Below are 23,896 nucleotides of genomic sequence, written 5' to 3' on the forward strand. Positions count from 1 at the left end.
AATCAAAGATGATCGAGAAGCACGGAGGATATAAGTTCACAGTTCCCGTGGTGCCATCCAATTTCAACTTTGGTGGCAGCGCCCCTGGGATGAATTGAGTCCTCTCTTCCCTCTTCCCCTTTCTAACTGTGACTGAATGTAGTGAAATGAAAACACTTGTGTTGCTCCCTGAAGTAGTGGTTCCAGAACTGGTTCTTCTCTCTCACTCTTCAATCTGACTATCAAATTTAAACAGCACCAGAAGATGTGGGAAAGCAACCAATGCCTGGGAAAACAAACCAAGAACTTGAACGCTAAGCAAGTGGGGGGGAAAATAAAGCTCTGAACAATGTTGTCTTATGGAATCCAAAAATTAAGAGCGATACACAGCTCCCACACACATACGACGGGGGCTAATGAATTGAAATTGAGACGTAATGTCAAATTCATTGTCACTGTATGGGCCAAAGGGCCTTTTCAAGATTATACCTCTGGCAGTAGTGTGTCAAAAGTTTTTCTTCATCAAAAAAAAAAAAAAAAAATTCTCATATTGTACATAATTAGCCAAGGCACTTGATTTTTAAGTTGCCTGGTCAAACAACCAGAGGCATTTGTAAGGTGTCAACGTGTATTCAAATGTAGCATATTGGATACTTGTCATAGCACTATGTGATGCCTGATCTCTGTAAATTAATGACTAGCACTTTCATATTGTTCAGGTCTCTTAGCCTTCTGTATCAGACTGCAAATTTTTTAACTCAGTTAAAAACTATTTAAGATTTGGAACATTGTTACCTGGACGGTGACTTCTCCTATAATGGTTGGTGTTCAGAGGGCTTCAATAATAGTGTGTGGCAATCATTTGCTGCTTGTAATGATGTTTAGGCTCCAAACAAAATGCACTTGGTGTTCAATCTGGATAAAGGTATTGTTACAAGCGCTGTAAGTCATTTAAGTCATTGGAGCATGAATTGAGGAGGTCTCAAGCATTTGGTTGATGTATGGATGAACCATCAGTATACACAACATTAAAAAAAAACAAACGGCTTTAAATTTGAGAATCGGTTTGAATTGGTTCGCCTTCTCCAGTAATTTCTTATTGGTTGTTTCTTCACTATCAGGGTGATTGACTAGTAATTCTGTAGTCTTGCAATATCATTATGCCCCATGTGGGTAAAAACTGAAGCAAGCAGAGAATATAGCTGCAAGCAGCAATTATGTCGCCAAGTACGCCAATACCATGCACGTTGTAAGGTTGAGAAAATTATTTTGATGTGGTTTTTTTTTTTTTTTTTATGAAGCTGTGAAGGGTCCCTAAAGCATGGTCTTGGTAATACCACCAAGACATCCTAACTTCCTTGAAAATAAACATTTTCAGGTTTTATGACTGTGAAAACAATCTAAACCAGGGCTTTTCAAACTATTACTGGACATTTTGGATGTCTCCCTTATTTAACTCTCCATGACCTGACTGGGGATGTCCAAAATGTGCAGTGCTGGTGGGGCACCTTGAACATTTTGAAACTCCTTATCTTAGCAAACTTTGGAAAGTTATTATAAGAGTAGCAAAAACGGTGATTCCATTGAAAATGTTCATGCCATTGATTGCAATTCGTAATGCATTGTTCTGCATGCCTCCAGGAATACAAGGAGATAAGCAGCATGATTTAAAGTGTTAGTTCACCCAAAAATGAAAATTCTGTCATTAATTACTCACCCTCATGTTGTTCCACATCCGTAAGACCTTCGTTCATCTTTGGAACACAAATTAAGATACTTTTGATCTCAAGTCCAAGAGGTTTTTTTTATTTTATTTTTTTTATATTATTATCCCCCATAGAAAGCAATATAATAACCACAATAAAGGTCCATGAGGGTGAGTAATTAATGACAGAAATTTCATTTTTGGGTGCACTAACCCTTTAAGACTAAGTTTTGATGGTTCTCTGGTGCCTAACTGCTTAGATATCCTCAGGGCCTTGTGACAAGGACAATTGCGAAATTTTACTTATTCACCAAAGCATTAAAATATAGCCTCACTTACTGGTTGCCATCCCTACCTTCACGTTTGTTGATGTGTTTCACCAGGGTACCTCATGGTACTGGAGAGCCACTTTCCTTCAGAGTTTAGTTTCTGCTCTTAATTAAATGCGTTGAATCACCTAATCAGACTCTGTCTTTAATGTCATCGCAAAATATGAAACTGTATTATTGGCCAACGATATATTAAATGTTGGATATACAGTACATAAAACTTTGCCTGCATATACAGTACACTCTTGTAAAGCGATACGTTTATATACTATATTGCAAATCTTGGCTGCATGATTAATTATATTGTCAAAATGTAAACCGTTATCACACAGCTCTATATATATAAAGTTGAATTGATAGTATATAGTATACAAATACATTTGACATGAGTTTAAAAAAAGTCAGCCAGGTAGAACTGAACTCTAGGAAAGTGGCTCTCCAGGATCAGGAATGAGGATACCTGCATTACACCGAAATTGTTTTGGTTATTCAAAAAATCTTTGATAACTATTCATATATGTTGTCTCGAGGTTATCGGACCCAAATGTGGAGAAAATCTGTTAAGAGCTGTAAAATCAGTCCACTGGTGGCTTTATGGCATCAAAAGCCTTGTGTTTCCTCTTAATTCTCTACTACATGTTTGTGCAGGTCAGTACTCTAATGAAACACTGAAATAAGATGGTTTAATTTGCATCAGTGAAGCAATAATGCATAGTATCATTTGAATTTAATGGCAAAACTAAAATAGGAAAGTGGCTATTCAGCATCAGGAATGAGGATCTGATCTATCAAAAAGTTTTAACTTTTGAGAGATGTTGTTGCAAGATTATCTTACCTAAATGTGGAGAAAATTAGATAAGAGCTATAGGATGAGTTAAAAATGGCAGAAAATCTGTTTGAGTGGAAATTGAAACCACGAGGTGCACTGAACAGGTTCTGGAGAGATTAAGACTCAAAATGGCCACAATTAATGCCCTGCCCAATAAGAGTGCCAAATTTCACAACCATTTTGTATTCGGTTCTAGAGGCTGCCATAGACTCTCCAACACATATTACAAATACTGATAATTGCAAAAAGTTTGTGGCCGGACACCAATGAAAAGAGAAGTCTTGTGTTCCAAACTTGATTATTTGTAAGACTGACTGATTTAGGTTTTTTTGCTGTCTGGTACAAGCTAGACATTTATAATGGCTGGGCACCCAAAGGCCTTTTTGTTCCTTCTTTTTCATGGTTATGTGAATGAGCTTGCTGTTCTGTTAAAGTAATTTGAAGATGAGACCTGAGAAACAATCACAGGCCGTTTTTTAATAGAAGTCATTGAGTCAACTGGTATTCATGGACTTATCCTTGAACACGCTGTAGCTTGTGCATTAGAAAAATAGACTTAAGCGAATGGCAACAGCATTGTTTATGCCGCAGGGATTGGTGTTGTATGTGATTCAGATCCCTTTGTGTGTCAATACTTGTATGCAATGTGTTCATTGAATTAATTTCCCAGCACATTTTGTTCTAGAATTATGCCACAAGAAAATCGTTTTCATTTGATATCCACTCAGAAAATCTGACTTGTTGATAGATGTAATACAGTGATGTAGTAGGACAGAAACTTCTAGACAAAGAGTTCCATATTTCATGCTTAATAGTTGTAATAATAGCATTGACAAACATCCCAACCGACCTAATGGAAACATTCTGCAAGGTAAATGGAAAAAGCTTTTTAAGATTATAGTAATGTTCAAGAACAATTATCAAGTATCCAAAGACCAAGAGGCATTTTACAATAAAGCATTGACTATGACATGGTTATAAAGACAAGCATCATTTCTAAGATATGACTGAGGCTGTAGTCATGGAAGCATCTGCATCAATTTGCTTTTTCTTGCACTTGATGCCAAGGAGACTGCAGATCTTCATCAGCATCAGGTCTACGATCTCCTCTTCTTCAGAGGGCTGAGGGAAAAGAAATGAACATTAACTGGTTTAGAAAGGTGAAAAAATTTAGTACAGCACTGGATTAATTAATTAGAGAGATTTACAGTGGGATGAAGTTGCTCTTCATTGAAAGCCACCAAAATCACGGATATAAAGAGGTTGAGCACAACGAATGTCATAAAGATAATGCAGGATCCGATGAGGAAAGCACCCAGAACTGGATTGTAATCCAAAACCTGTAGGTAGAAGGAAATGATACAATGAACAATATAAGTTCTTAAACAGGCTGGCAGAGAGTAATTCAGTATAAGGCCAGTATACTTACCTCATCATAGTTAAAGATACCTAGTTGTAGGCAAATAATGGTCTGTGCAGCCTCAAGCAGAGTTCTGTACGAGTAGAGCCTCCAACCGTACATCAAATTGCACTAATGGGATACAAAATTTAAGCATTTCGGACAAACATAAATGTGAATTGTAATCATTTACATTGCCAGCCTAACGTAAATGTCCTTGTGCATTCTCAAAATTGGCATGGCACCAAACTGAATGTGCGTGATATGCAAATAAGAGCTATGCTGGCAATCAAGGTTTCCAGCAAACAACTTGCATTTCAGTCTGTTCCTCGTGCTAGCGTATGATTTAAGACGGGTTTTCAAACCTATCCTAGAGGACCCCCAACCCTGCACGTTTTGTATGTCTCCCCCATCTAACACACCTGATTCAACTCATCAGCTTATTAGTAGAGACAGCAAGACCTGAAGTGGGTATGTCAAATAAGGGAGACATACAAAATGTGCAGGGCTGGGGGTCCTCCAGGACAGGTTTGAAAACCCCTGACTTAAGAAGACTTGTACCATAAGTCAGGGTTCCTCAAATCTTGCCCTGAAGGGCCAATGCCCTGCAGAGTTTAGCTCCAACCCTGATCAAACACATCTGAACAGGGCAGCAAGCTAATCAAGGTCTTCAGGATCACTAGAAAATCACAGGGTTTGAGCTAAACTCTGCAGGGCAATGGCCCTCCAGGACCGGATTTGAGGAACCCTGACATAAGTAGTATGGACTACTACCTAGTCCTTCCAGGACAGGGGTTTTCAAACCCCCAGCCCTGCACATTTTGTATGTCTCCCTTATTTGACACACCCACTTCAGGTCTTGCTGTCTCTGCTGATGAGTTGAATCAGGTGTGTTAGATAAGGGAGACATACAAAAGGGTTGGGGGTCCTCCAGGACAGGTTTAAAAACCCCTGTTCCAGGAGCTTGTAGGCCAGTGGTGCCAAACTCACATCCAGGAGGATCCCAGTCCTGCAGAGTTTAGCTTCAACCCTAAATAAAGACACCTGGTCCAGCTAATCAAGTCCTTCGGGATTACTTGATGACTACATGGAGGTGTGTTGGAGCAGGGTTGGAGCTAAACTGCAGAACTGTGGGCTTTCAGGAGCTTCCTCTGCTATTGGCCCTGATTATAGTCTATTTTCATGGTCTACATTCCACAAATTGCGAGGGGGTATGATACTCACAGCAATGGAATAGGCCAAAAACATGATGGTCATGACCACGATGAAGCCAGAGATATCTGTCCATGCTCGCTGCAGTGTAGAGGTGATCATGTGTAGCTTGGGGTTGAGTCTCAGTAGATGCCACAGTTTGATGGTGGCCAGCAGAACTAAGAAGGCTATCAGATAGCCCAGTACTGCATCTGCCGTGGCAGTTTCATAAAAACTGGCAAACCTGTTAGAGAAGCAGTTGTATTAATTGAGTTTCAAGTATAAAGTGTATGTTGTGCAGTATGTAGAAGTCTAGTATTCCATTCTGAACATAGTGATTGATCTGGAAGAGTTTATGGCTTTCACTCACATGTCTTTATTATTTTGGTAGTAGTTAATGTCCCGGTTACCCAATATCGTCCTCTTGACAAACACAGATAATGCGCTCCAACTTAGAATAATGATGGCCAATTCCAAAAGATTCCACTTGCTTCTGAAATATCCCCATTTCTGCTGCTTCATTAGTGTGCCCTATTAAAGCCAGAAAATACTGTGCATTATAGCTTCACTTATGCAAATACACCATCTTATTTTAGCGTTCCATGAGAGAGCTGACCTGCACAAACATGTAGTAGAGAATGAAGAGGAAATAGATGGCCTCTGATGCCATAACAAATACATGAAAGCCACCAGTGGACTGATAAAGATGGACAGTCTGCACCTCACTACGATATTGAAATGCACCTGCAAAAACAACAAAATTAGTGTGAATCCAGACTTTGAGAACATGAGGAACTCATGAGAATTTCAAAAGGAGATGCCTCACCTACTCCTGTGGTCTCAAATATGAGAGTCACAATGCAGAAGAGGTTGACATTTGCATTATAAACTGTGAACTCAACAAAGACCGCCCGTGTATACACGTCCAGCCAGGTGTTGTCAAGAAGATACTGAAGAAGTCTGTTGAATGGGAATGAAAAGATCAATTGTTCTAACTTCTACTTTGAAACTAGATTACATATTGTTACACATTATACTACCTGCTTGCATTCTTTTGATCCGGGCCGAGGTCCACCACAAATCCACCACCCTTATAAAGGGCCAGTCCACCCCAAACAGGGTTTGCCCGGAGTTTGGCCTGAGTTTGGTAGTGCCACGGTGTGAGTACAGCCTTAGATCCATTCACATTTTTTGTCTGGTTCCAGACTGGACTATAAGAGCTCATGTCCTCCGCTTCCCAGGAGTATGGGGCATGGCAATCAGGAATAGCATACCGCATGGGCTTGGCAATTTTACAAGAGTCTTTTCTCACCCTAACCTGACGGAGTCGAGCATTGCCAACAAGTTTTGAGTTTCCATCTGTTATGAAGCCTGAAAGGTAACATACAACAAAGTGCATTTGGGTCTAGAGGTAAAATAAACAAGCAGTGTTTAACCTTGAAAAAGTAGACCAGGGGATTTCAAACCTGTCCTGGAGGATCCCCAGCCCTGCACATTTTGTATTTTTCACTTATTTGACACACCCACTTCAGGTATTGCTGTTTCTACTAATGAGCTGATGAGTTGAATCAGGTGTGTTAAGGCCGGAACACACCAAGCCGACGCCGACGAACTAGTGGCGACGAAAGCAGATGCGGGGTTGGCTCACGTCAGCAGTGTCTGTGTCCAAAGTTGCCCTGACACACCAAACCGACACCCGACGGCCAAGTAGCACGTCATTTTGCGCCTGCACAAGATGAAATGCATTTCCGTACCAGCAGGTGGCAGTAGCTAAATGGCCAATCAGAATGATCAGATGACCCGACGGACCGACGAGCTCTGACACCGATTCAACATTTCGAATCGGACGAAAAAAAGCCAACGAGGACCAACTTCAGCCGACAGTGCGGAACACACTGAGAAAACTTAGTCGGCCGACGAACAAAAACTGCCTGACGGCCGACTATCGGCTTGGTGTGTTCTGGCCTTTAAATGAAAGACACATACAAAATGTGCAGGGTTGGGGGTTCTCCAGGACAGGTTTGAAAACCCCTGAAGTAGACAATGTAGACAATACATATTGAAGGAATACCTGGATATTGCCCAAACAGATTACTGAGCAAGGAGGATTTTGCCCAGTTGAATATATCTTTGTGGTTCATACTCTCTGAAATGCCATTGCTGAAGCTCTGCCGGATGTGCTGAGTGAGGTAGTATGCATGTGGATCTCGCTGACCATATGCGACCAAGAGAAGCATCCACAGGAATCCCACATAAACTGCAATGTAAAAGGCTGTGTCAAACAAGCTGATCTTTCCATTAATGAAAGAGTAATTGTGTCTTTCTTACTGAGAATCTCCCGGATGAGTGCGAAAACTTTCTGCTCCTTGATCATGTTGTTTCTCATCCTTTCTATGTCGGTGGGAGGAGGAGGCTGATAGAAACTACATGTGCTGTCTCTCCTGGCAATTCTGACTGCATCAGGATCATCTGTGGACAGGTGTTTCAGCTGAAGTTTTGCCACACTAATAACACGAATATCAAAGAAGATACTGTAAATTCACTCTTGTTACCTGTGTTGGGTAGAGTCCCATCAATCGTAACATCTCCATACTCTTCTTGATCAACAGTTTTGAGTACCAAAGCAAAAAAGACCGCAAAGCCCAATACCTAAAGAAACCAATACAAGGTCATCAAGTCTCAGTAGCGGACACTGTCATGTAACCACTAGCTGCACAGGAAGTAGTAATGTACAATACAGATAAATATACAATCATAAAATATAAATAGGAAGGTTTCATGAATTGTCTTTCTTATTCCGTCTCTTACTTTTACAGGCTGAGTGATGAAAAGGCTTTCAAAGAATGACACCACCATTGAGATGAGCCAGCTAATGGAGCGATCCTTCCCATAGGTCAAGCCATACATCATAGTGAAGTATGCTGAAACACCACTGGTGGCTACAACAAGAAACCAGCCAACGAACACAAACCACCAGGGCAAGCCTTTTTGACAACACTTTTTGTTGTCTCCACTGCTGCCCTCTGTTGGGCTGGAGCTACGAGTATGCAGACCACTGGCAGAACAGGAGGAGACATGAGGTTCAAGTAGGTTCTTCATGCCTTGGACCTGCAACACAGCCCGGTTGTAGCTGCCTGGCTTAGAAAAGGATGAAGGCCCCAGCAGTTTCAGCTCTTTCTCCACATTTTGGAGTTGTTTGTAGAGATACTGGCTGTAGACGCTGTGTTTTTCATTTCGCTCTGAGCTCTCACAAACACTGCTCTCTGTGATAGGAACAAAAAAGATTTTTTCATATATAATAATGTATGCATGCTGAGCTCCATTCAAAGTCGGAGGAGGGAATACTCAAGTTTCCACTTCATACTGCATTCCAGACAACTAGGAACTTGGAATACTCTCCTACCTCCACTTGAAAATAAGCAATGGAATATTGCTTTAGTTGTCAATTGACACACCAATTTCAGGGTTGATCTATCCAACCCAACTTTACAAATTCCAGTGGTTTTCTTACTGAAGTTTTAGTTGACATTCAAGTTTCACATTGTCTGGAACTAAGAAATATTATACAGGCTGGTATGCATGGACTCACCTTTCAGATTTACACCCCCAAGGGAAGACACAAGAGTTTGCACCTTTTTAGAAGAGTCAGTGTAAAACTCATTTCCAACTTGATTGTGTTGACAAATTATCTCTTCAACCAATGACAGCAGATTGTTAATATCTGCTTTGGTGGAGTCCAGTTCTATCCTTGGTACAGGTTTTCTCATGACCTTATAGAGTGAATGTGCTATTCGTTTGATGTCCTGAAAAAAAAAATATATATATATATATATATATAAAAAAAGACATAAAACCGCAATTGTTATGAGTGAGAGATAGAATTATGCTGGGTCAAATTCTTGAGTAGGACTTGCCTTTATCACAGCGTCAGGTGTGATATCCTTGTGATTATAGTGTGAAGGCTGATTCGGAGACACACGCCCAGTTTTGCCTTGCTTTGTGGGATCTATCTTTGATTGCTGCTTTGAAGACGATTCAGGCTTTTGCTCTCTTGAACGAGCATTTCTGAAGATGCTCACAATAAGGAGATTGATAGGAAACATGATAATGGAACTTTGGATGCCAATCATGACCTGTTGCCAGGTGAACTCAATCTGACCTGTAGCCCATACAAGGATAGAAATCACATTGTTATGAATGTAATTATGTTTTGAGTCGAGCAAAGGCTTTAAGTTATGTCTGTAAGTGCTGTTTCCAGAATGCAAATGAGGGAAGTGATGACAATCCTAAAGGATATTGTACTCTCAAGTAACTTGCTGCAGATACCTTTACTACTCTACAACAAATCAAGGTCTAAGTGCCAGTGCTACTGCCCTCAAATGTTAGTCTGGAGCCCTGCAATGGTTCTCAAAGTCAGAAAAGTAAATAACAATGTTAGAAGAATGTTGTCTGTGATATATTTTCACTGCAAAACAACAAGAAATGTTGCAAATATCGCCACAAGTTTTGAGAAAAGTCGCCGGAAATTCAGTCATTGTAGGCTGCAAAAATCAGAAAAAAACTCCCACGAAATCCTGGAGGGACTGATATAAAGACCCTTATGTACACTTGAACCACTTGCTTTCTACAAGCCCTCTTGTGTTTTGCATTATAGTAATTGATCCTTGCCATTGTGTCCTTAAAAGACTTTACCTGCCTTTCACCTTAAACTTGCTTTCCAGGGGTGCGTTTCCCAAAAAGCATTGTTAGCCAACTATAGTCGTAAGTTCCATTGAATTATGTTGGTAACGATGGAACGTGTGACCATTGTTGGCTTCGGGAAATGCACCCCAGAACAGCACAGATGAAGAGAAGAGAGCCTTGTTGGAGCACAACATCCCATAGTCACATATAGTACAGAGTGTAGCTGTGTCCCAATTTAGAGGCTGCATCTTTCAAAGGTTGCATTCGAAGGCCGAATGTGTGTCATTTTGGCCATTTTGAAGGCTCCTTCAAATGAGGCCTACAAATGCATACTTTTTAGAACAGGTTCTAAATTTCCAAGAACCAGGGATTTTGATAAGACTTGTGCATTTGGATTCCACTTGACGAAACCTGTGTTCACGTTTTTATGTTATTTTAAAACATTCAAGAGCAAGAAGACGTGAAAGAGAAAGAGAAATTTGGCGCTCACAAGCTGTTTTCTGTGCTGCACACACATCCAAAACATGCACAGAGAGCTGCCTCTCATATAGCGCGTGAATACTGAATTGAGCTCTCTTTTGCATCTTCTTGTGCTTGAACTGACATATATACACAAAATTATGCCAAAAAATCCTTGTAAATACAGTCAGTTTTGTCTTAAGTGAACATGAACAGTTGAGAAAGAAAATGCATGCATAACAATATAATGGATCCATGCATTAGCTCTTAAAGTGACAGCAGCCTAATAAACCTGCTGCCATCTGTGTCATTAATGTTAATCAAAGAACAAAAGAAAATCATTCACTGATCTTGACTGAATAACTTTTGAATTAAGGATTAATCTATATTTGATTTATAAAAAGAAAAGTATGCAGTGTTATTTTACATTTGATTTCAATTTTGAACTTTGTTCAGTTGTATTAGTTTGCTATTGCTAGTTTTTTTCATGTTTTATTACTGACTGTTTACTGGTCCTTAATAATGTTTGAAATGTATATTAATGTAATGGTTATGTTCTGTATAGTTCTGTTTTATTGTCATTGTGTTTTGTTTTGCCTGTACTGGCTTGCCTGTGTTCCCTTTGCTTATTAGTTTCTATGGTTTCAAATTAATCATGCACCTGTTTCCTTTCAGTTCATTAGCTCTTCCTTGTATTTAAGACCTTAGTTTCCTCAGTTAATTTTTCTGTATCGTTAATGTTATATGTGGTTGTGTTCTCCTGAGTTTTTCTGTGGATATATGATTAAATACAGTTTATTTCTCTGAATCTCTTGCGTTGTGCGCTTCATTGCAGCCTTACCTTGACAATTAGTTAGTCTAGTCGTTTCTGCTGTGGTATTTTTGTTAAAACCATAGACAAAAGGTCCTTGTGTAAGTGTTCTGTAGGCTGCTGATTTTTGTTCATGGTTCAAGCAGAATCAGAATTGCTCAAATTTAAATGATACCCAACCCTAGTAATGACTGGATTTTTTTTTTTTTTTTTTTTTTTTTTTGAGAGAGAGAGAGAGAGATAAAATGCCAGATTACATTTTTAAATGTAAGTATTGGATTTCAAGTTACTCTAATGAATGTGTAAAAAAAAAAAAAAAACTTAATGTGGTTCAAATGTTGACATATCTTACTAAGATGTGATTTTATAGATAGTTTATATTCTGCATCATCTGAACTGGGACACAGCTATGGATGGACATGTTCTACTTTGCTGATAAGAGCTTTCTAGTTGAAGAGATTGTTAGATTAATGTTTTATTGGCCATACCTAGGTCCATGGTCTGCTCCGAGGGGTCTGACGGGATACCCCAGAACATGATACTGGTCAACATGGTGCAGAGCAGCAGCGAAAAACAGCAGGAGACACGCTGTACTCGTGTGAAATTACTACTTGGGGGACGACTGATTACAGAGAACCAGATGTGACCATCACGGAAATCTTTTGCAGTCTTCATGAAGAACAAATTACTGTAACATTTGAAGACAATAAGTTGAGCATTAACGAGAAAATACTAAACAGTACCACATTTTGTGAAAACTGTAATTCTTTTTGTTACCAAACAGGTCCCAAACATTTTTTTCATCTGACAGCTACATACCTAAATCTTTTTAAGTCCATCTCCGTTGCAACAGGAAAAACTTTATCTAGTGTGCAGTCTCCCAAGTCAACGGCCAACCACGAGCTGCACAGGAAGTGCCACTTCTGCCCAGTCTCCAGATCCTGTACCATTACTTTGTTAACATACCTGTAACAATTCCAAAGGGTCATATACAGGAAATACTGAAATTACACAGACGACAACAACATGCCTCCCATATAATCTGACTGTATGACACATTTCCCATTCATTTTACCAAGAAGGATGCTGTCCTGAGTTGTCATGCCACAGCCTGATACTTTGTAGCTCTCCCAGTGAGAAAGGTGCGGTCAACAAGAACATGTCCAGTCCTCCCCTTTCAAACACTGGCTTTTCGGGGTCAGTCAAATGGTGAGGTTCGCTCTCTCCCTCTGTTCCCTGTAGAATCACTGTCACCTAGAGCAATGTTATGGCAGAGTTAATTCTGAATGGCACCAAAGTGTCCCTGAAAAAATGCTGCAACAAAATATGGACGGCACTAACCTGAGAAGAGGTGGAGGCCCCACGACGATGTCCTGTGTTGATACTCAACAAGTAACGATATTCAGCTAAGGGATCATTGTCCTCAAGTACTGTGACCTTCACCTGCATCTGCATCTACAAAGAACATCTGCACTTTAAAACATACTGTACATATACCACACTCAGGCATTCTACAGTAGTACATATATATATATATATATATATATATATACTGTATATATTGTACTACTGTAGAATGCCTGAGCATTTCAATGTACAAATTGTCACTGACACGTGTACACGACAAATAAAACTTGAAACTTAAGTTGGCAGATTAACATCAAAGTAAACAAAGATTTTCTCATTAATAGTAATGCTAGTTTTTTTTTGCTTTTTATTATTTTTTCTTTCAATCAAAATATGGAATTATCTATAAGTATCTCAAATAGGATCTTCAAGAGAAACAAGTTTCTAAAAGCAAACCTTGACTGCATCCTGAATGTCCTTTCTTCGTGCCCACATCACAACCAACAGGTAAGCCAGGATAATGGCACCAACAAAACACACCACCACTGGGTTGTTGACGAAGGTGGCAAAGAGTTCAGCAGTGCGGGATACATCAACCACATTGGGCATTACGAAGAAAGAGCTTCCAAAGAAGGTCAAATGGGTACATAGGCATTGAGTTATCAATGTAGTAGTACGAGGGCCAACCTGAAAGAAAAAGGTATGGCTCTAATCTCTGTATAAATGACATGCTTATTCAGTTTAAATGGATGTTCACACCACGAGTGACTGCACCAACGAAGCAATTAGAAGTCACTTATTTTCAATGAGAGTTGGCAATTTGCAATTTCAGTGATTGTTGGCAATGTAATATGGGCGTGTCCAGTGACTCAACAAAATATAAAGACTTTATGATATGAGGAGTGACACCTCAAAATCAACAGTAAAGGCATTTGGTGACCTCCAGTGATAAAATCACTGTCAGTGTGAACGGTCCTTAATAGATATTGGTGGTTCAGCTTACCCTACAGCCATCACCACTCCAGTTGGCCTTCGTCTCATCCCAATACAAACAGTAGGCAGCAATGGTTGTGATGAAAACTGAGGCATTTGTCGAATTCACCCCTGCACCAACAACAGGCCTCACCAGAAGATAGTAAACGCCTACTTCTACTCTCATCTCCATAGGGTTAAGCACCCATGTGTACCTCTCCTCTGTGCCACAAAAATAAAACAGAATACTTTTCAATGTTTTGCAAACAGTATTTCATAAATTCTGTTGAATTGTTTATATTTGTTAATAACCTTCAGAGTTGCCCCCTTGAGGCAGTTGGATCTGAGCCTCATAATATGTATCATTAGGGTAGTCCTGAAAACCCAGGAGCAACTGCAGAGGGGTCTCCTCTGAGGGGTCTAACTTGAAAACCAGAGATATATTGGGTGAAGTCACATTAATGACCACAGTGCTGAAGTTTCCCAATTCCAGAAGAGTTTGGTTAACCTCTGCCATCTCCGTCCTTGGTAGGAGAATCTAGGAAATGAAAAAGATAGATAAATTTTGGATGTTTTATGTTTACAGTAGCCAAGCTTTTGGCCTCTCAAGTTCATGAACACTTGCTGACAATCTCTTTTTACCTCAATCTCCTCAGTGAGATTTGCCACTGGAATCACAGAGCCATTCATTTTGGTAAGAGAAAGAGACCCCACTGATCCACTGATACGGTCACCCTCACACCATGAGAATGGATTTATTCCAAAACTTGTCATCTGTAATAGGTTCAAGAGTAAATTAACATTACAGAAATCTAATCTTTGAATCTCACCTTTCAGGTAGGTCTTAGTTTCAAGGTTGCCTGGAGGGGAGAGGTGTCCAAAGTACATCAACTGGTCACGGGGTACCTCAGGGGCCAGTGCTTGGACCTTTACTCTTCTCCAAATACACTACATCACTGGGAACTATCACACAGGCACATGGTTTCTCCTACCACTGTTATGCATGCAACTCTACTTTTCATTACAACCACACGATCCCACAGTAGCTGTGTTGATCTCGGGCATGTCTGACAGACATCTCGGCAATGATGAAAGAACACCACCTCCAACTCAGCCTAGTGAAAAGGGGAACTTCTTGTCTTGCCAGCCCACTCCAACAGTTCAACAATAATTTTTACCAGATCTGCCAGAAACCTTTGGGTAATCTTTGATGACGAACTGACATTTAAAAAACACATTGTAAAGAAAGCAAAGTCATGAAGGTTTGCTCTGCACAACATTAGGAATATCAGGCCCTTCCTAACTGAGCATACAGCACAACTCTTCGTCTAGGCCCTTGACTAAAACTTCTAGACTAGACTATTGTAATGCACTTCTGGCTGGATGTCCAACATGTCTTCACTGGCTTTCGGTTCAAGACATTGATGCCTGAATACAGGCCAACAATGGGCTAGGCATCCTCTTTATCTCACCTCCCTCTTACAAATTTACATCCCCTCCAGAAGCCTGAGGTCGGTGATTGAGTTGCACCTCATGGTACTATTGTAGAAAAGCACAAAATCACTTTCCTAAACATTCAAGCTCCCTGTTCCTTACTAGTTGCATGATCTTCAAGAAACAGCTAAAACACAAAAACAAATATTTTCCTTGAGCACTGAACCATGTCCTGCTTAAGTTGACTCTTTTGTTATTGCCTTCTTGGGATGAATCACATTTGCAAGTCACTTTTTTATAAGAGCTAAATGAATAAATGTGCACAACTCACCCGTACATCTACTGGTTCATCTGCAGACAGAACATTAGAGCCAAGAGACGGGAGCATAAAACTGGCAGAGCTGTTCTTCTGAATGTTAAAGTGCTGATTTTGAAGACCATCTGATGAAATTCTGAAAGAGCACAGTAGAATGATTCATCTTATTGCTTAGGCTGCAATGTCAAGATTCCATAAAATGGCCATCTTTATGCTTGTGTACAAATAATTTGTATTATTCTCTTACCTGTTGACATATAAACCAAAAACTGAAGTGCTCAGTATGATGGGCTCCTGGTTCACCTTTTTCCCAGCCAACAATGCACTCTGAACATTGTCCACAGTGTTTAGTATATGACTAGAGATCTCATTCTGTAACAGATGGGTATGAAAACAGTGTCAAGAATGATGGTTTTGAATCAGCATGTGGAGCAGGGCTCGAGTGTTGTGTAGTACCTGTTCAGATGTATTGGAGGAAACTTTGATGATGTTACTAACAGCATGAACTATTGGCGTTGATGCTTGCAGTATCTGCTCAGAGGACTCCTCACCAGAATGCGTCAAAGAGACTAGGGACTTGCTGAGGTTTGTGAGCAGAGAACTTGCCTGTAACTGTAGCCAGATGGATGAGTTAGATAAAGAGTATTACTACTAAGGTATTGCCATCTAAATACATCCGGACTGTTACAAAGTACCTGCGCAGTGCCTGTCAGCTCATGACCTTGTGTGGTAAGGCCTGCAACCACATTAGCACTCATCTGCACCTCTGTTGGATTCTTTGGGGGGATGGAGCTTGTGGCAACACTCAAACTCAGCAACATCTGTTGTCTCAGCTTTAGTCAGAAGAGACATACTGTATCTGGTTATTCAGAATTACAACAGAGGGGTAAAAGAAACACGGAATATAAAAGAAAATCTTTACAGAATATGCATATTCCCTATAGACTACCTCTTTTTTGACACTGTCATGCTGTTCTTCAGGTAATGCATCATTCAGTCTGTCAGATACAGTCTTGAACATCTGTGCCAGCGCTGCCCCACTGAGTCGACCTTGTTGCTGTAGCTGAGACACCTGATTGGAAACCAGTGCCTGAAGATCTCCAACTGTGTGCTTAGTACTGGTGTCCTTTACCTGGAATATGATGCACAATAATTTAATTTCCACAATTCTTTCATTCTGTCGGTCTGTATGTCACTCTGTCATTTTATCTGTCTGACTAAAACCGTTACCACGGCAGGAACTTTCCCCAGGGAATATGGACTTTGGGGTGGTACTCAGTGTGTTTTGACCACAGGGACCAGCGTCTAAATGAAGTTCCAGGTAAAAATTTCTCCCTCAGAAAGTCCCTGTTCACGAGGTAGTACTTTTTCAAAGTTCAGGAATTTTCGGGGGTGGGACTTGGGCGCTGAACATGCTGATTGGTTGAGTTCACGCAGCATTTTATTTCAACCATTTTTAAAAAGTCTGTTGCGGTGCGTGCAGTAAGATTTGTTTGCTATTCAAATCAACAATGGAGTTTAAAAAATACGACCGATGGACCGACGACAAGGTTCAGGCTTTATTAAGTTTATATGAAGAGGACGAAATCCAGCGGGAACTGGAAAGTCGCACGCAGTCCTACATCACTGGACTTAAACTTCATGCTACTTTAGACCATGAAGGAAAACGCAGACAGCAACAGGTCTTGGGGGTGGGGTGGAGTTCAGGGGATAAAAATTTCTGGGACAAATTGTTCCATGTAATTTCAGTGGAAACGAGACTTAATTCTCAGGAAATGGCTACATGGTCCCCATAACCTAGTACTAATATTGATTGACAAGAAAAAACTTATATAAACTTATAATTAATATAAACTTATATAAACTTTACATTACATCCATTGATAGATTTAACTGTGTTTAATAATGCTAAATAAAATATAAACATTAATTTTATTTGGTAACACTTTATAATAACTGCACACTATGAAGAATTAGTTAAGCATTAGTAAACAGTCAATTCATCATTTATAAAGCATTAATGGACATTAATAAGCAGTTTATAAATACAGCTATAAATGCTTTGTTCTTGATTTATAAGCATATCTATAATGTGTCTATAATTCTTCATACTTTATTAATGATCAATTTATCATTTCTAAATTAAGTATTACATTATTTACAAACCAGTTATTTAGGAGTTGTCCTCACTTTAGATGAAAAAATAGTTAACTGACAACTACTAAATGTTTTATAACTTCCTAAATTAATCATGAATTACAGTAGGAATATGTATTAATAAAGCATTTATTAACACACTGAGTAACTATTACTATATGTCTAAATAATAAGATGTATAAATATACATTTAAGTTGTTTATTAATAATTTACTTACACTTTATAAATGATCTTATGAACCACTGACAACTCCTAAATAACTTGTTTGTAAATATTGTAGTACTTAATTTAGAAATTATAAATTGATCATTAATAAAGTATGAAAATACATTTATTAAACACAATATAGATATGCTTATAAATCAAGAACAAAGCATTTATAGGTGTATTTATAAACTGCTTACTAATGTCTATTAATGCTTTATAAATGATTAACTATTTACTAATGCTTAACTAATGCTTCATAGCGTGAGTTATTCTAAAGTGTTACCTTTTATTTTTGTTCATCACTATTGCCAATTTACATGTTCCCATTCATCACAATAACATACTATTGATAGATATTATTATTATTATTAATATTATTATTAAAAAATGAATTTGTTTAAAAAAAGTTAACTAGTTGACCTAAATTTTGCATTTATTGAATTTGCCAAATTACAATGTCATAATTTACTTTCTATATAGTTTTTTTATGATCACTGATTATTGTTCATTACTGACTTTTTTCTGTTCTTTTTCAAGACAATGTAGGCCAAGGGATATACTGAATGTACAGTTGCTGGAACAAAATATGTTTTGAAAGGGAAGTTAGTTTTTCATTTATAATGTTTGGTTTATAACACAGCAAAACTGAATAATCTAACTACCAGAATTTACTCAGATATCTATTCATATTATCAAGCATAAATAATTATATAGATTCCAAACCTACTGTGTTCATGACAGGGCTGAATAAGGGTCAAGGTTAGTAATGATAAAAAAACTAAAACTACAGCCATATATTTAGGATTGTGGGTAATAATTTAAGAATTGGTCATTGAAAAACAAGTATCTGTCATATTATCTGAATATTCATCCTTCTTTGCTGGTCCCTCACTGTGTAGTGGTTACAGATTTGGTATTTTGGGCCTGAAGTGGAAGAATATAATTTCTTGCAATATGACAGTAATTTATTTAATTTTTGAGGCACAAATGGCACAGTTATATAAGAATGAGCCATCTGTCTTTAATTCAGCTGAATACTTGAAAATATGCTCGTAAACAAATGAATTCAGCTACAAACCCAAGTGGTTACAGTAGTGTCAGCAGTATCGCCTGCTGCGTTCTTAACAGTGATGTCCACCATCAGACTGTAGTTGTTATGTGCCTTCCCTAGAGGGAGATAAAGCGACTCCACTGTGGGCTCAGAGCCACAGTATAAATAATTACCTGCAAAATAGGTCAAAGTACAAGGAGTTAACTTTTACATGCATAGGCTGACTTTATCAGGAAGAAAGAAATGTAGAATAAAAATCACATTTCTCACCACTGGCAGTTTTGAAGCAGAACACACAGGGCCCAGCTGTACAGAAAGATGGATCCACAGAGCAGCTAATCTTAAAGGGAGAAAGAACATCACCCACAGGAGGGCTAATGATGCAGGAGGGTGGACGCAAGACGATAGGGGGCGCTGCAGAGTTGAGTGATTTGTCAGTAGTATGAGAAGATGGAGGCAAAGTGGTCGGCAAAATCGGCAGGACTACTGTTGAGTCCTCAGTATTGGATGCACTAACAATGGGAACAGTGTATCTAGCAGATCCAGATAAGCTGTCCTTGGTACCTAAGAGAAAACACAGATTTGGCATTAATCAATTGGGGTCTCAAATTTTATTAATAATGGACACACAAATAATTTGGAGTTACACTCTATTTTAAGGTGTCATTGTTACAGTGTAATCACACAAATAAGTACTGAGTAATATTAATTAACAGTATATACGGTTTAAGGTTAGATTTAGAATTAATTACATGAAATAATGCATAATTTAAGGTTTTTACTATAGTAAGTACATCGCTGTAAACCCTAACGCTCAAAATAATTAATTGGTTTGAGTAGGGCAAACTCAAATTAAACAAATTAGTTCAATCAAATTAACTTTTATGAGTATTTAGAACTTTCTTTTTCTTTTGAGTTCACAAAACTGACACATTTTAAGTCATCTGAATTGTTTCATTGTTTTAAGTTTCATGAACTTGTTTCATTTAATTTAGACAAACTTAAATTTACCTGAAACTGGGCTGGAATTTCTATTTCCCAGCATGCTTTGCCCATGGCACTCGAAAGGCAGAATAAATGCTAAAATTAAGTGTTATATAATGTTTGTTGTTGTTGTTGTTGTCTTGTGCAAGATTAATGTTAAGTGGGGGATTTAGTTGTGTTCAATGCTTTGCTATCCCAATTTAGAAGAGTTTCTGTTATGTGTTTTTTTTTTTACCATCATGGTGACGAGTGGAGCGTGAGCTTAGTTTGAGAAAATTTCTATATTGCCGTACTCTTTCAGTTTTATCAAAGCATTGTGTTACCAATTAGCATTTGCTGATTTAGCTAGTTATAGCTAACTAAATTTCCACTGCTAAAATATAAGTTGAGATTACAAGATAATTTTAAGTTAAATGTATGAGTTAACTTACTCAAAAATTTCAAGTTAAGAGCAATTAAAATGTATGAGTACAAAATTAAAATCTGCCAGTTCTGCCTACTTAAACTGTGAATTTCTTAACTTAAAAAATTTCGTGTAACTTTATCTCAAATTTTTTGAGTTTTGCCAACTTTGCCAATTCGGGTTTACAGTGTAACATGCATAACAAGGACACTGTAAAATAAAGTGTTACCTAATTTGGTGGTCACAAAAAGTATTTGAACACTTTAACCACAGTTAAAAGTATGAATATCACTGCATTAGATAATAATATTAACCAAGTGGCATTTATTTACATTTAAAGACAGCACAAATACTCTATTCAAGCAAAAAAACAGATTTGTAAGGTTTCAAGTGGAAAAATAACAGATTAAAATGAACAAAGAAAGTATTTGGGCACTTTCTGATTGTGCTAAGCCTGCGTGAACTTGAGGAGAACTGACTTTATACAGTACATCCACTAAAGCCACTATAACAGCATTTAGAAATAACCAAATATGGCGTTTGCAGGTGCTGCTTGTTTTGATATGTAGTTATCTGTGCATTGAAATTCATACATTTTTAAATGTGATTTCAGTCACTTTGGGGGCCACTCTATATTTACTCTTCAGAAGAATGGGTAAAATGTACAAGTAAAGCGACTCCTACCATAAACCACCACGGTGATGTCCTGCTTCGCTTTCCGTAGTGTGTCACTCTCTATGTTATAAGAGCTGCTGTCCTCTGCCTGCCATATCAATGGATTTTTCACTGACTCGGAGTAACAGTGGTTTATCAATCCCTGTGAGAAGGTAATGTATCAGCTGTATTTTAATACACCATCCAAGCACATTATATCATGTTTAAGTATATTTTTAAACATTACACCTTGTAATAAGTTTCTAATAAAATAATAATAAAACTAAAAAGATTTTTTCTAATAAAAAATCTCTTATTTCTAACTTTTTTCTCTGAATTGTGAGATGGAAACTCTTAATTTTGAGTTATAAAGTCAGAATTACGAGACAAAATAAAATCAGAATTGTGAGATATAAACTTAAAATAAAGTCAGAATTGCGAGATATAAACTTACAAACTGTAAAATTAGAATTGCGAGATATAAACTTAAAATAAAGTCTGAATTGCGAGATATAAACTCATAATTGCAAGTCTTAAAGTCAGAATTGCGAGATATAAACACACAAAAATAAAGTCCCAATTGTCAAATTAAAAGTTTTACTTTAAAATACATTTTAAATTTAAAAAAAAAAAAAAAAAAATTGTCATGCTTTAGTGAAGTACATTCATTTTAATGTGTTGGCACTTAATTATACTTAAGTACTTAAGTACCTAATTATAAGTGTTTTATTCAATATTACATATATTTTAAATGTACTGAATTGCAACGTTATCATTACAAATGTATAATTACAAATACATTTAAATACAAGTTTTTAAAAAAAAACACATTAAAGTATATTATAGTCTGCCATAAATGCTTTCGGCAGTACACTTTCACCATAATTCAACGAAATATAGAAGTAAGATGTACTTAAGTGGGTTGAAAAAGCACTCTAAAGTTCAGCATTTAATATACATTTTACTACAATACATTTTCTAATAATTGCAGTTAACATGCAATTAAGTGTCTGTTAAACATTACATTCAGTTCACACTTAAATATATATATTTTTAAAGTCTTTTATTTCCATAATAAGTACTTATTTTAAAAGAATGCTAAAGTGTACTTCTTTTTCACAAGGGGTTACATGCAAAACTGAATTTTCAGAGATCATGCTAAAGCTACAGGTTTAATGACTGCCATGTCATAACACAAAATAAAAACACTTACAGTAGAATCTTTAGTGTTCTCCAAGTACCAAACAATTTTCTGACATCCTTCACACTGCACCTGTAGCGTAACACTGTGAGCAACGTTCACTGGATTGCAGTTGGAACAGCTAAAGAGAGAGAGGAGATGAAGTATAGACCGGTTTCAAAACAGCACAAATGACGACAAATCCAACAATATATTTTGATCAAATTAATGCAATCGGTTACATTCGTACGTAAGAGTGAGCTTCATATTTTCCCTAGGAATGACAGTGATGCATCTGGTTCCAGATTCTGAATGACCACTTGACTTAGTATGTACAGTATACACTGAGAAACTGTACACTGGTGGAAGACAAGCTGCCGGTATCTCATAATCTCTATTTTTCACTTCATCCGGACAGGGGCAAGTTTCACCTACGAAGAAAAGGGGAAAAAAAGAAACAACAACAGTTTCTTATGTGCTTTGAGGAATTAATGGATCAATTGGATGGTTATCATGGGACTGTTGTCCTAACTACAGACTAGACAAAAAAGCATCTTTCTCCACTGATGGCTATTCAAATGTATCCACGTATTCTGACTGAATAGATTGTAAGCAACATGCACCGATCAGGCATAACATTATGACCACCTTCCTAATATTGTGTTGGTCCCCCTTTTGCTGCCAAAACAGCCCTGACCCACCGAGACATGGACTCCACTAGACCCCTGAAGGTGTGCTGTGGTATCTGACACCAAGATGTTAGCAGCAGATCCTTTAAAGGGTTAGTTCACTCAAAAATGAAAAATACTTAATTTATTACTCACCCTCATGTCGTTCTAAACCCGTAAGACCCTCATTAATCTTCGGAACACAAATTAAGATATTCAGTTGTTCGGAGTACCAAAGTCACGTGATTTCAGCATTTGATGGCAGTTTGATACGCGATCCGAATCACTGATTCGAAACAAAAGATTCGTAAAGCTTCGAAGCAGTGTTTTGAAATCGCCCATCACTAGATATTGTTGAAAAGTCGTGATTTTGTTTTTTTGGCACACAAAAAGTATTCTCGTAGCTTTATAATATTAAGGTAGAACCACTGTAGTCACATGAACTGTTTTAAATATGTCTTTAGTAGCTTTCTGGATCTTGAGAGGTTCGGTGACATTGCTGGCAATAGAGGCCTCACTGAGCCATCGGATTTCATCAAAAATATCTTAATTTGTGTTCCGAAGATTAACGAAGGTCTTGCGGGTTTAGAATGACATGAGGGTGAGTAATAAATTACGTAATTTTCATTTTTGGGTGAACTAAACCTTTAAGTGCTGTAAGTTGCGAGGTGGAGCCTCCAAGGATCGGACTTGTTTGTTCAGCACATCCCACAGATGCTCGATTGGATTGAGATCTGGGGAATTTGGAGGCCAAGTCAACACCTCAAACTCGTTGTTGTGCTCCTCAAACCATTCCTGAACCATGTTTGCTTTGTGGCAGGGCGCATTATCCTGCTGAAAGAGGCCACAGCCACCAGAGAATACCTGTTTCCATGAAAGGGTGTACATGGTCTGAAATAGTGCTTAGGTAGGTGGTACGTGTCAAAGTAACATCCACATGCATCCACCTTCTTCCATTGCCCCATGGTCCAGTTCTGATGCTCACGTGCCCACTGTTGGCTCTTTCGGCGGTGGACAGGGGTCAGCATGGGCACCCTGACTGGTCTGCAGTCTATGCAGCCCCATACGCAACAAACTGTGATGCACTGTGTATTCTGACACCTTTCTATCAGAACCAGCATTAACTTCCTGAGCAAT

General features: G+C 38.2%; 3 protein-coding genes across 4 annotated transcripts in view; 1 reads left to right on the forward strand and 2 right to left on the reverse strand.

Annotated features, from left to right (window-relative positions):
* ipo7 (importin 7) overlaps positions 1-1,032 on the forward strand; it is a 29,038-nt gene extending 28,006 nt beyond the window's left edge. For both annotated transcript variants that reach the window (XM_051901613.1, XM_051901615.1), the window contains one exon: positions 1-1,032. In XM_051901613.1, coding sequence (XP_051757573.1) covers positions 1-98 — 98 coding nt within the window. In that variant the 3' untranslated portion in view covers positions 99-1,032.
* Positions 487-9,341, reverse strand: LOC127516756 (polycystic kidney disease protein 1-like 2). Its single transcript, XM_051901616.1, has 13 exons — positions 9,022-9,341; positions 8,241-8,695; positions 7,985-8,081; positions 7,761-7,901; positions 7,504-7,689; positions 6,473-6,803; positions 6,259-6,392; positions 6,049-6,176; positions 5,803-5,963; positions 5,466-5,676; positions 4,272-4,373; positions 4,051-4,182; positions 487-3,964 (listed from the first exon to the last, which is right to left on the reverse strand). The coding sequence occupies exons 1-13, from the start codon at positions 9,197-9,199 to the stop codon at positions 3,839-3,841; spliced, it is 2,382 nt and encodes a 793-aa protein (XP_051757576.1). The 5' UTR covers positions 9,200-9,341; the 3' UTR covers positions 487-3,838.
* The window catches only part of LOC127515665 (polycystic kidney disease protein 1-like 2), a 27,636-nt gene continuing 13,053 nt past the window's right edge, over positions 9,314-23,896 (reverse strand). The window contains exons 10-28 of the mRNA XM_051899548.1: positions 22,342-22,522; positions 22,125-22,233; positions 20,942-21,074; positions 19,141-19,434; positions 18,898-19,043; positions 16,404-16,586; positions 16,150-16,287; positions 15,911-16,066; positions 15,702-15,826; positions 15,470-15,590; positions 14,347-14,478; positions 14,017-14,242; positions 13,736-13,926; positions 13,189-13,419; positions 12,727-12,840; positions 12,461-12,639; positions 12,205-12,351; positions 11,874-12,073; positions 9,314-9,591 (exon numbers count right to left, since the gene is read on the reverse strand). Of these exons, the coding sequence (XP_051755508.1) occupies positions 9,314-9,591; positions 11,874-12,073; positions 12,205-12,351; positions 12,461-12,639; positions 12,727-12,840; positions 13,189-13,419; positions 13,736-13,926; positions 14,017-14,242; positions 14,347-14,478; positions 15,470-15,590; positions 15,702-15,826; positions 15,911-16,066; positions 16,150-16,287; positions 16,404-16,586; positions 18,898-19,043; positions 19,141-19,434; positions 20,942-21,074; positions 22,125-22,233; positions 22,342-22,522 (3,284 nt within the window). The remainder of the gene's footprint in view (positions 9,592-11,873; positions 12,074-12,204; positions 12,352-12,460; positions 12,640-12,726; positions 12,841-13,188; positions 13,420-13,735; positions 13,927-14,016; positions 14,243-14,346; positions 14,479-15,469; positions 15,591-15,701; positions 15,827-15,910; positions 16,067-16,149; positions 16,288-16,403; positions 16,587-18,897; positions 19,044-19,140; positions 19,435-20,941; positions 21,075-22,124; positions 22,234-22,341; positions 22,523-23,896) is intronic.

The sequence above is a fragment of the Ctenopharyngodon idella genome, chromosome 7 (genome assembly GCF_019924925.1).
Source record: "Ctenopharyngodon idella isolate HZGC_01 chromosome 7, HZGC01, whole genome shotgun sequence".
In the NCBI taxonomy this organism is placed as follows: Eukaryota; Metazoa; Chordata; class Actinopteri; order Cypriniformes; family Xenocyprididae; genus Ctenopharyngodon; species Ctenopharyngodon idella.

What these genes read in the sequence shown, in the direction of transcription:
- LOC127516756 (XM_051901616.1), bottom strand. Translation starts at nt 9,199, where the DNA reads ATGAGAAAACCTGTACCAAGGATAGAACTGGACTCCACCAAAGCAGAT. An exon ending in TGGGACTCTACCCAACACAG is followed by an intron (nt 7,902 to 7,984) that starts GTAACAAGAGTG and finishes ACCTGTCCACAG; the next exon opens with ATGATCCTGATGCAGTCAGA. An exon ending in ATTTGAGACCACAGGAGTAG is followed by an intron (nt 6,177 to 6,258) that starts GTGAGGCATCTC and finishes TTGTTTTTGCAG; the next exon opens with GTGCATTTCAATATCGTAGT.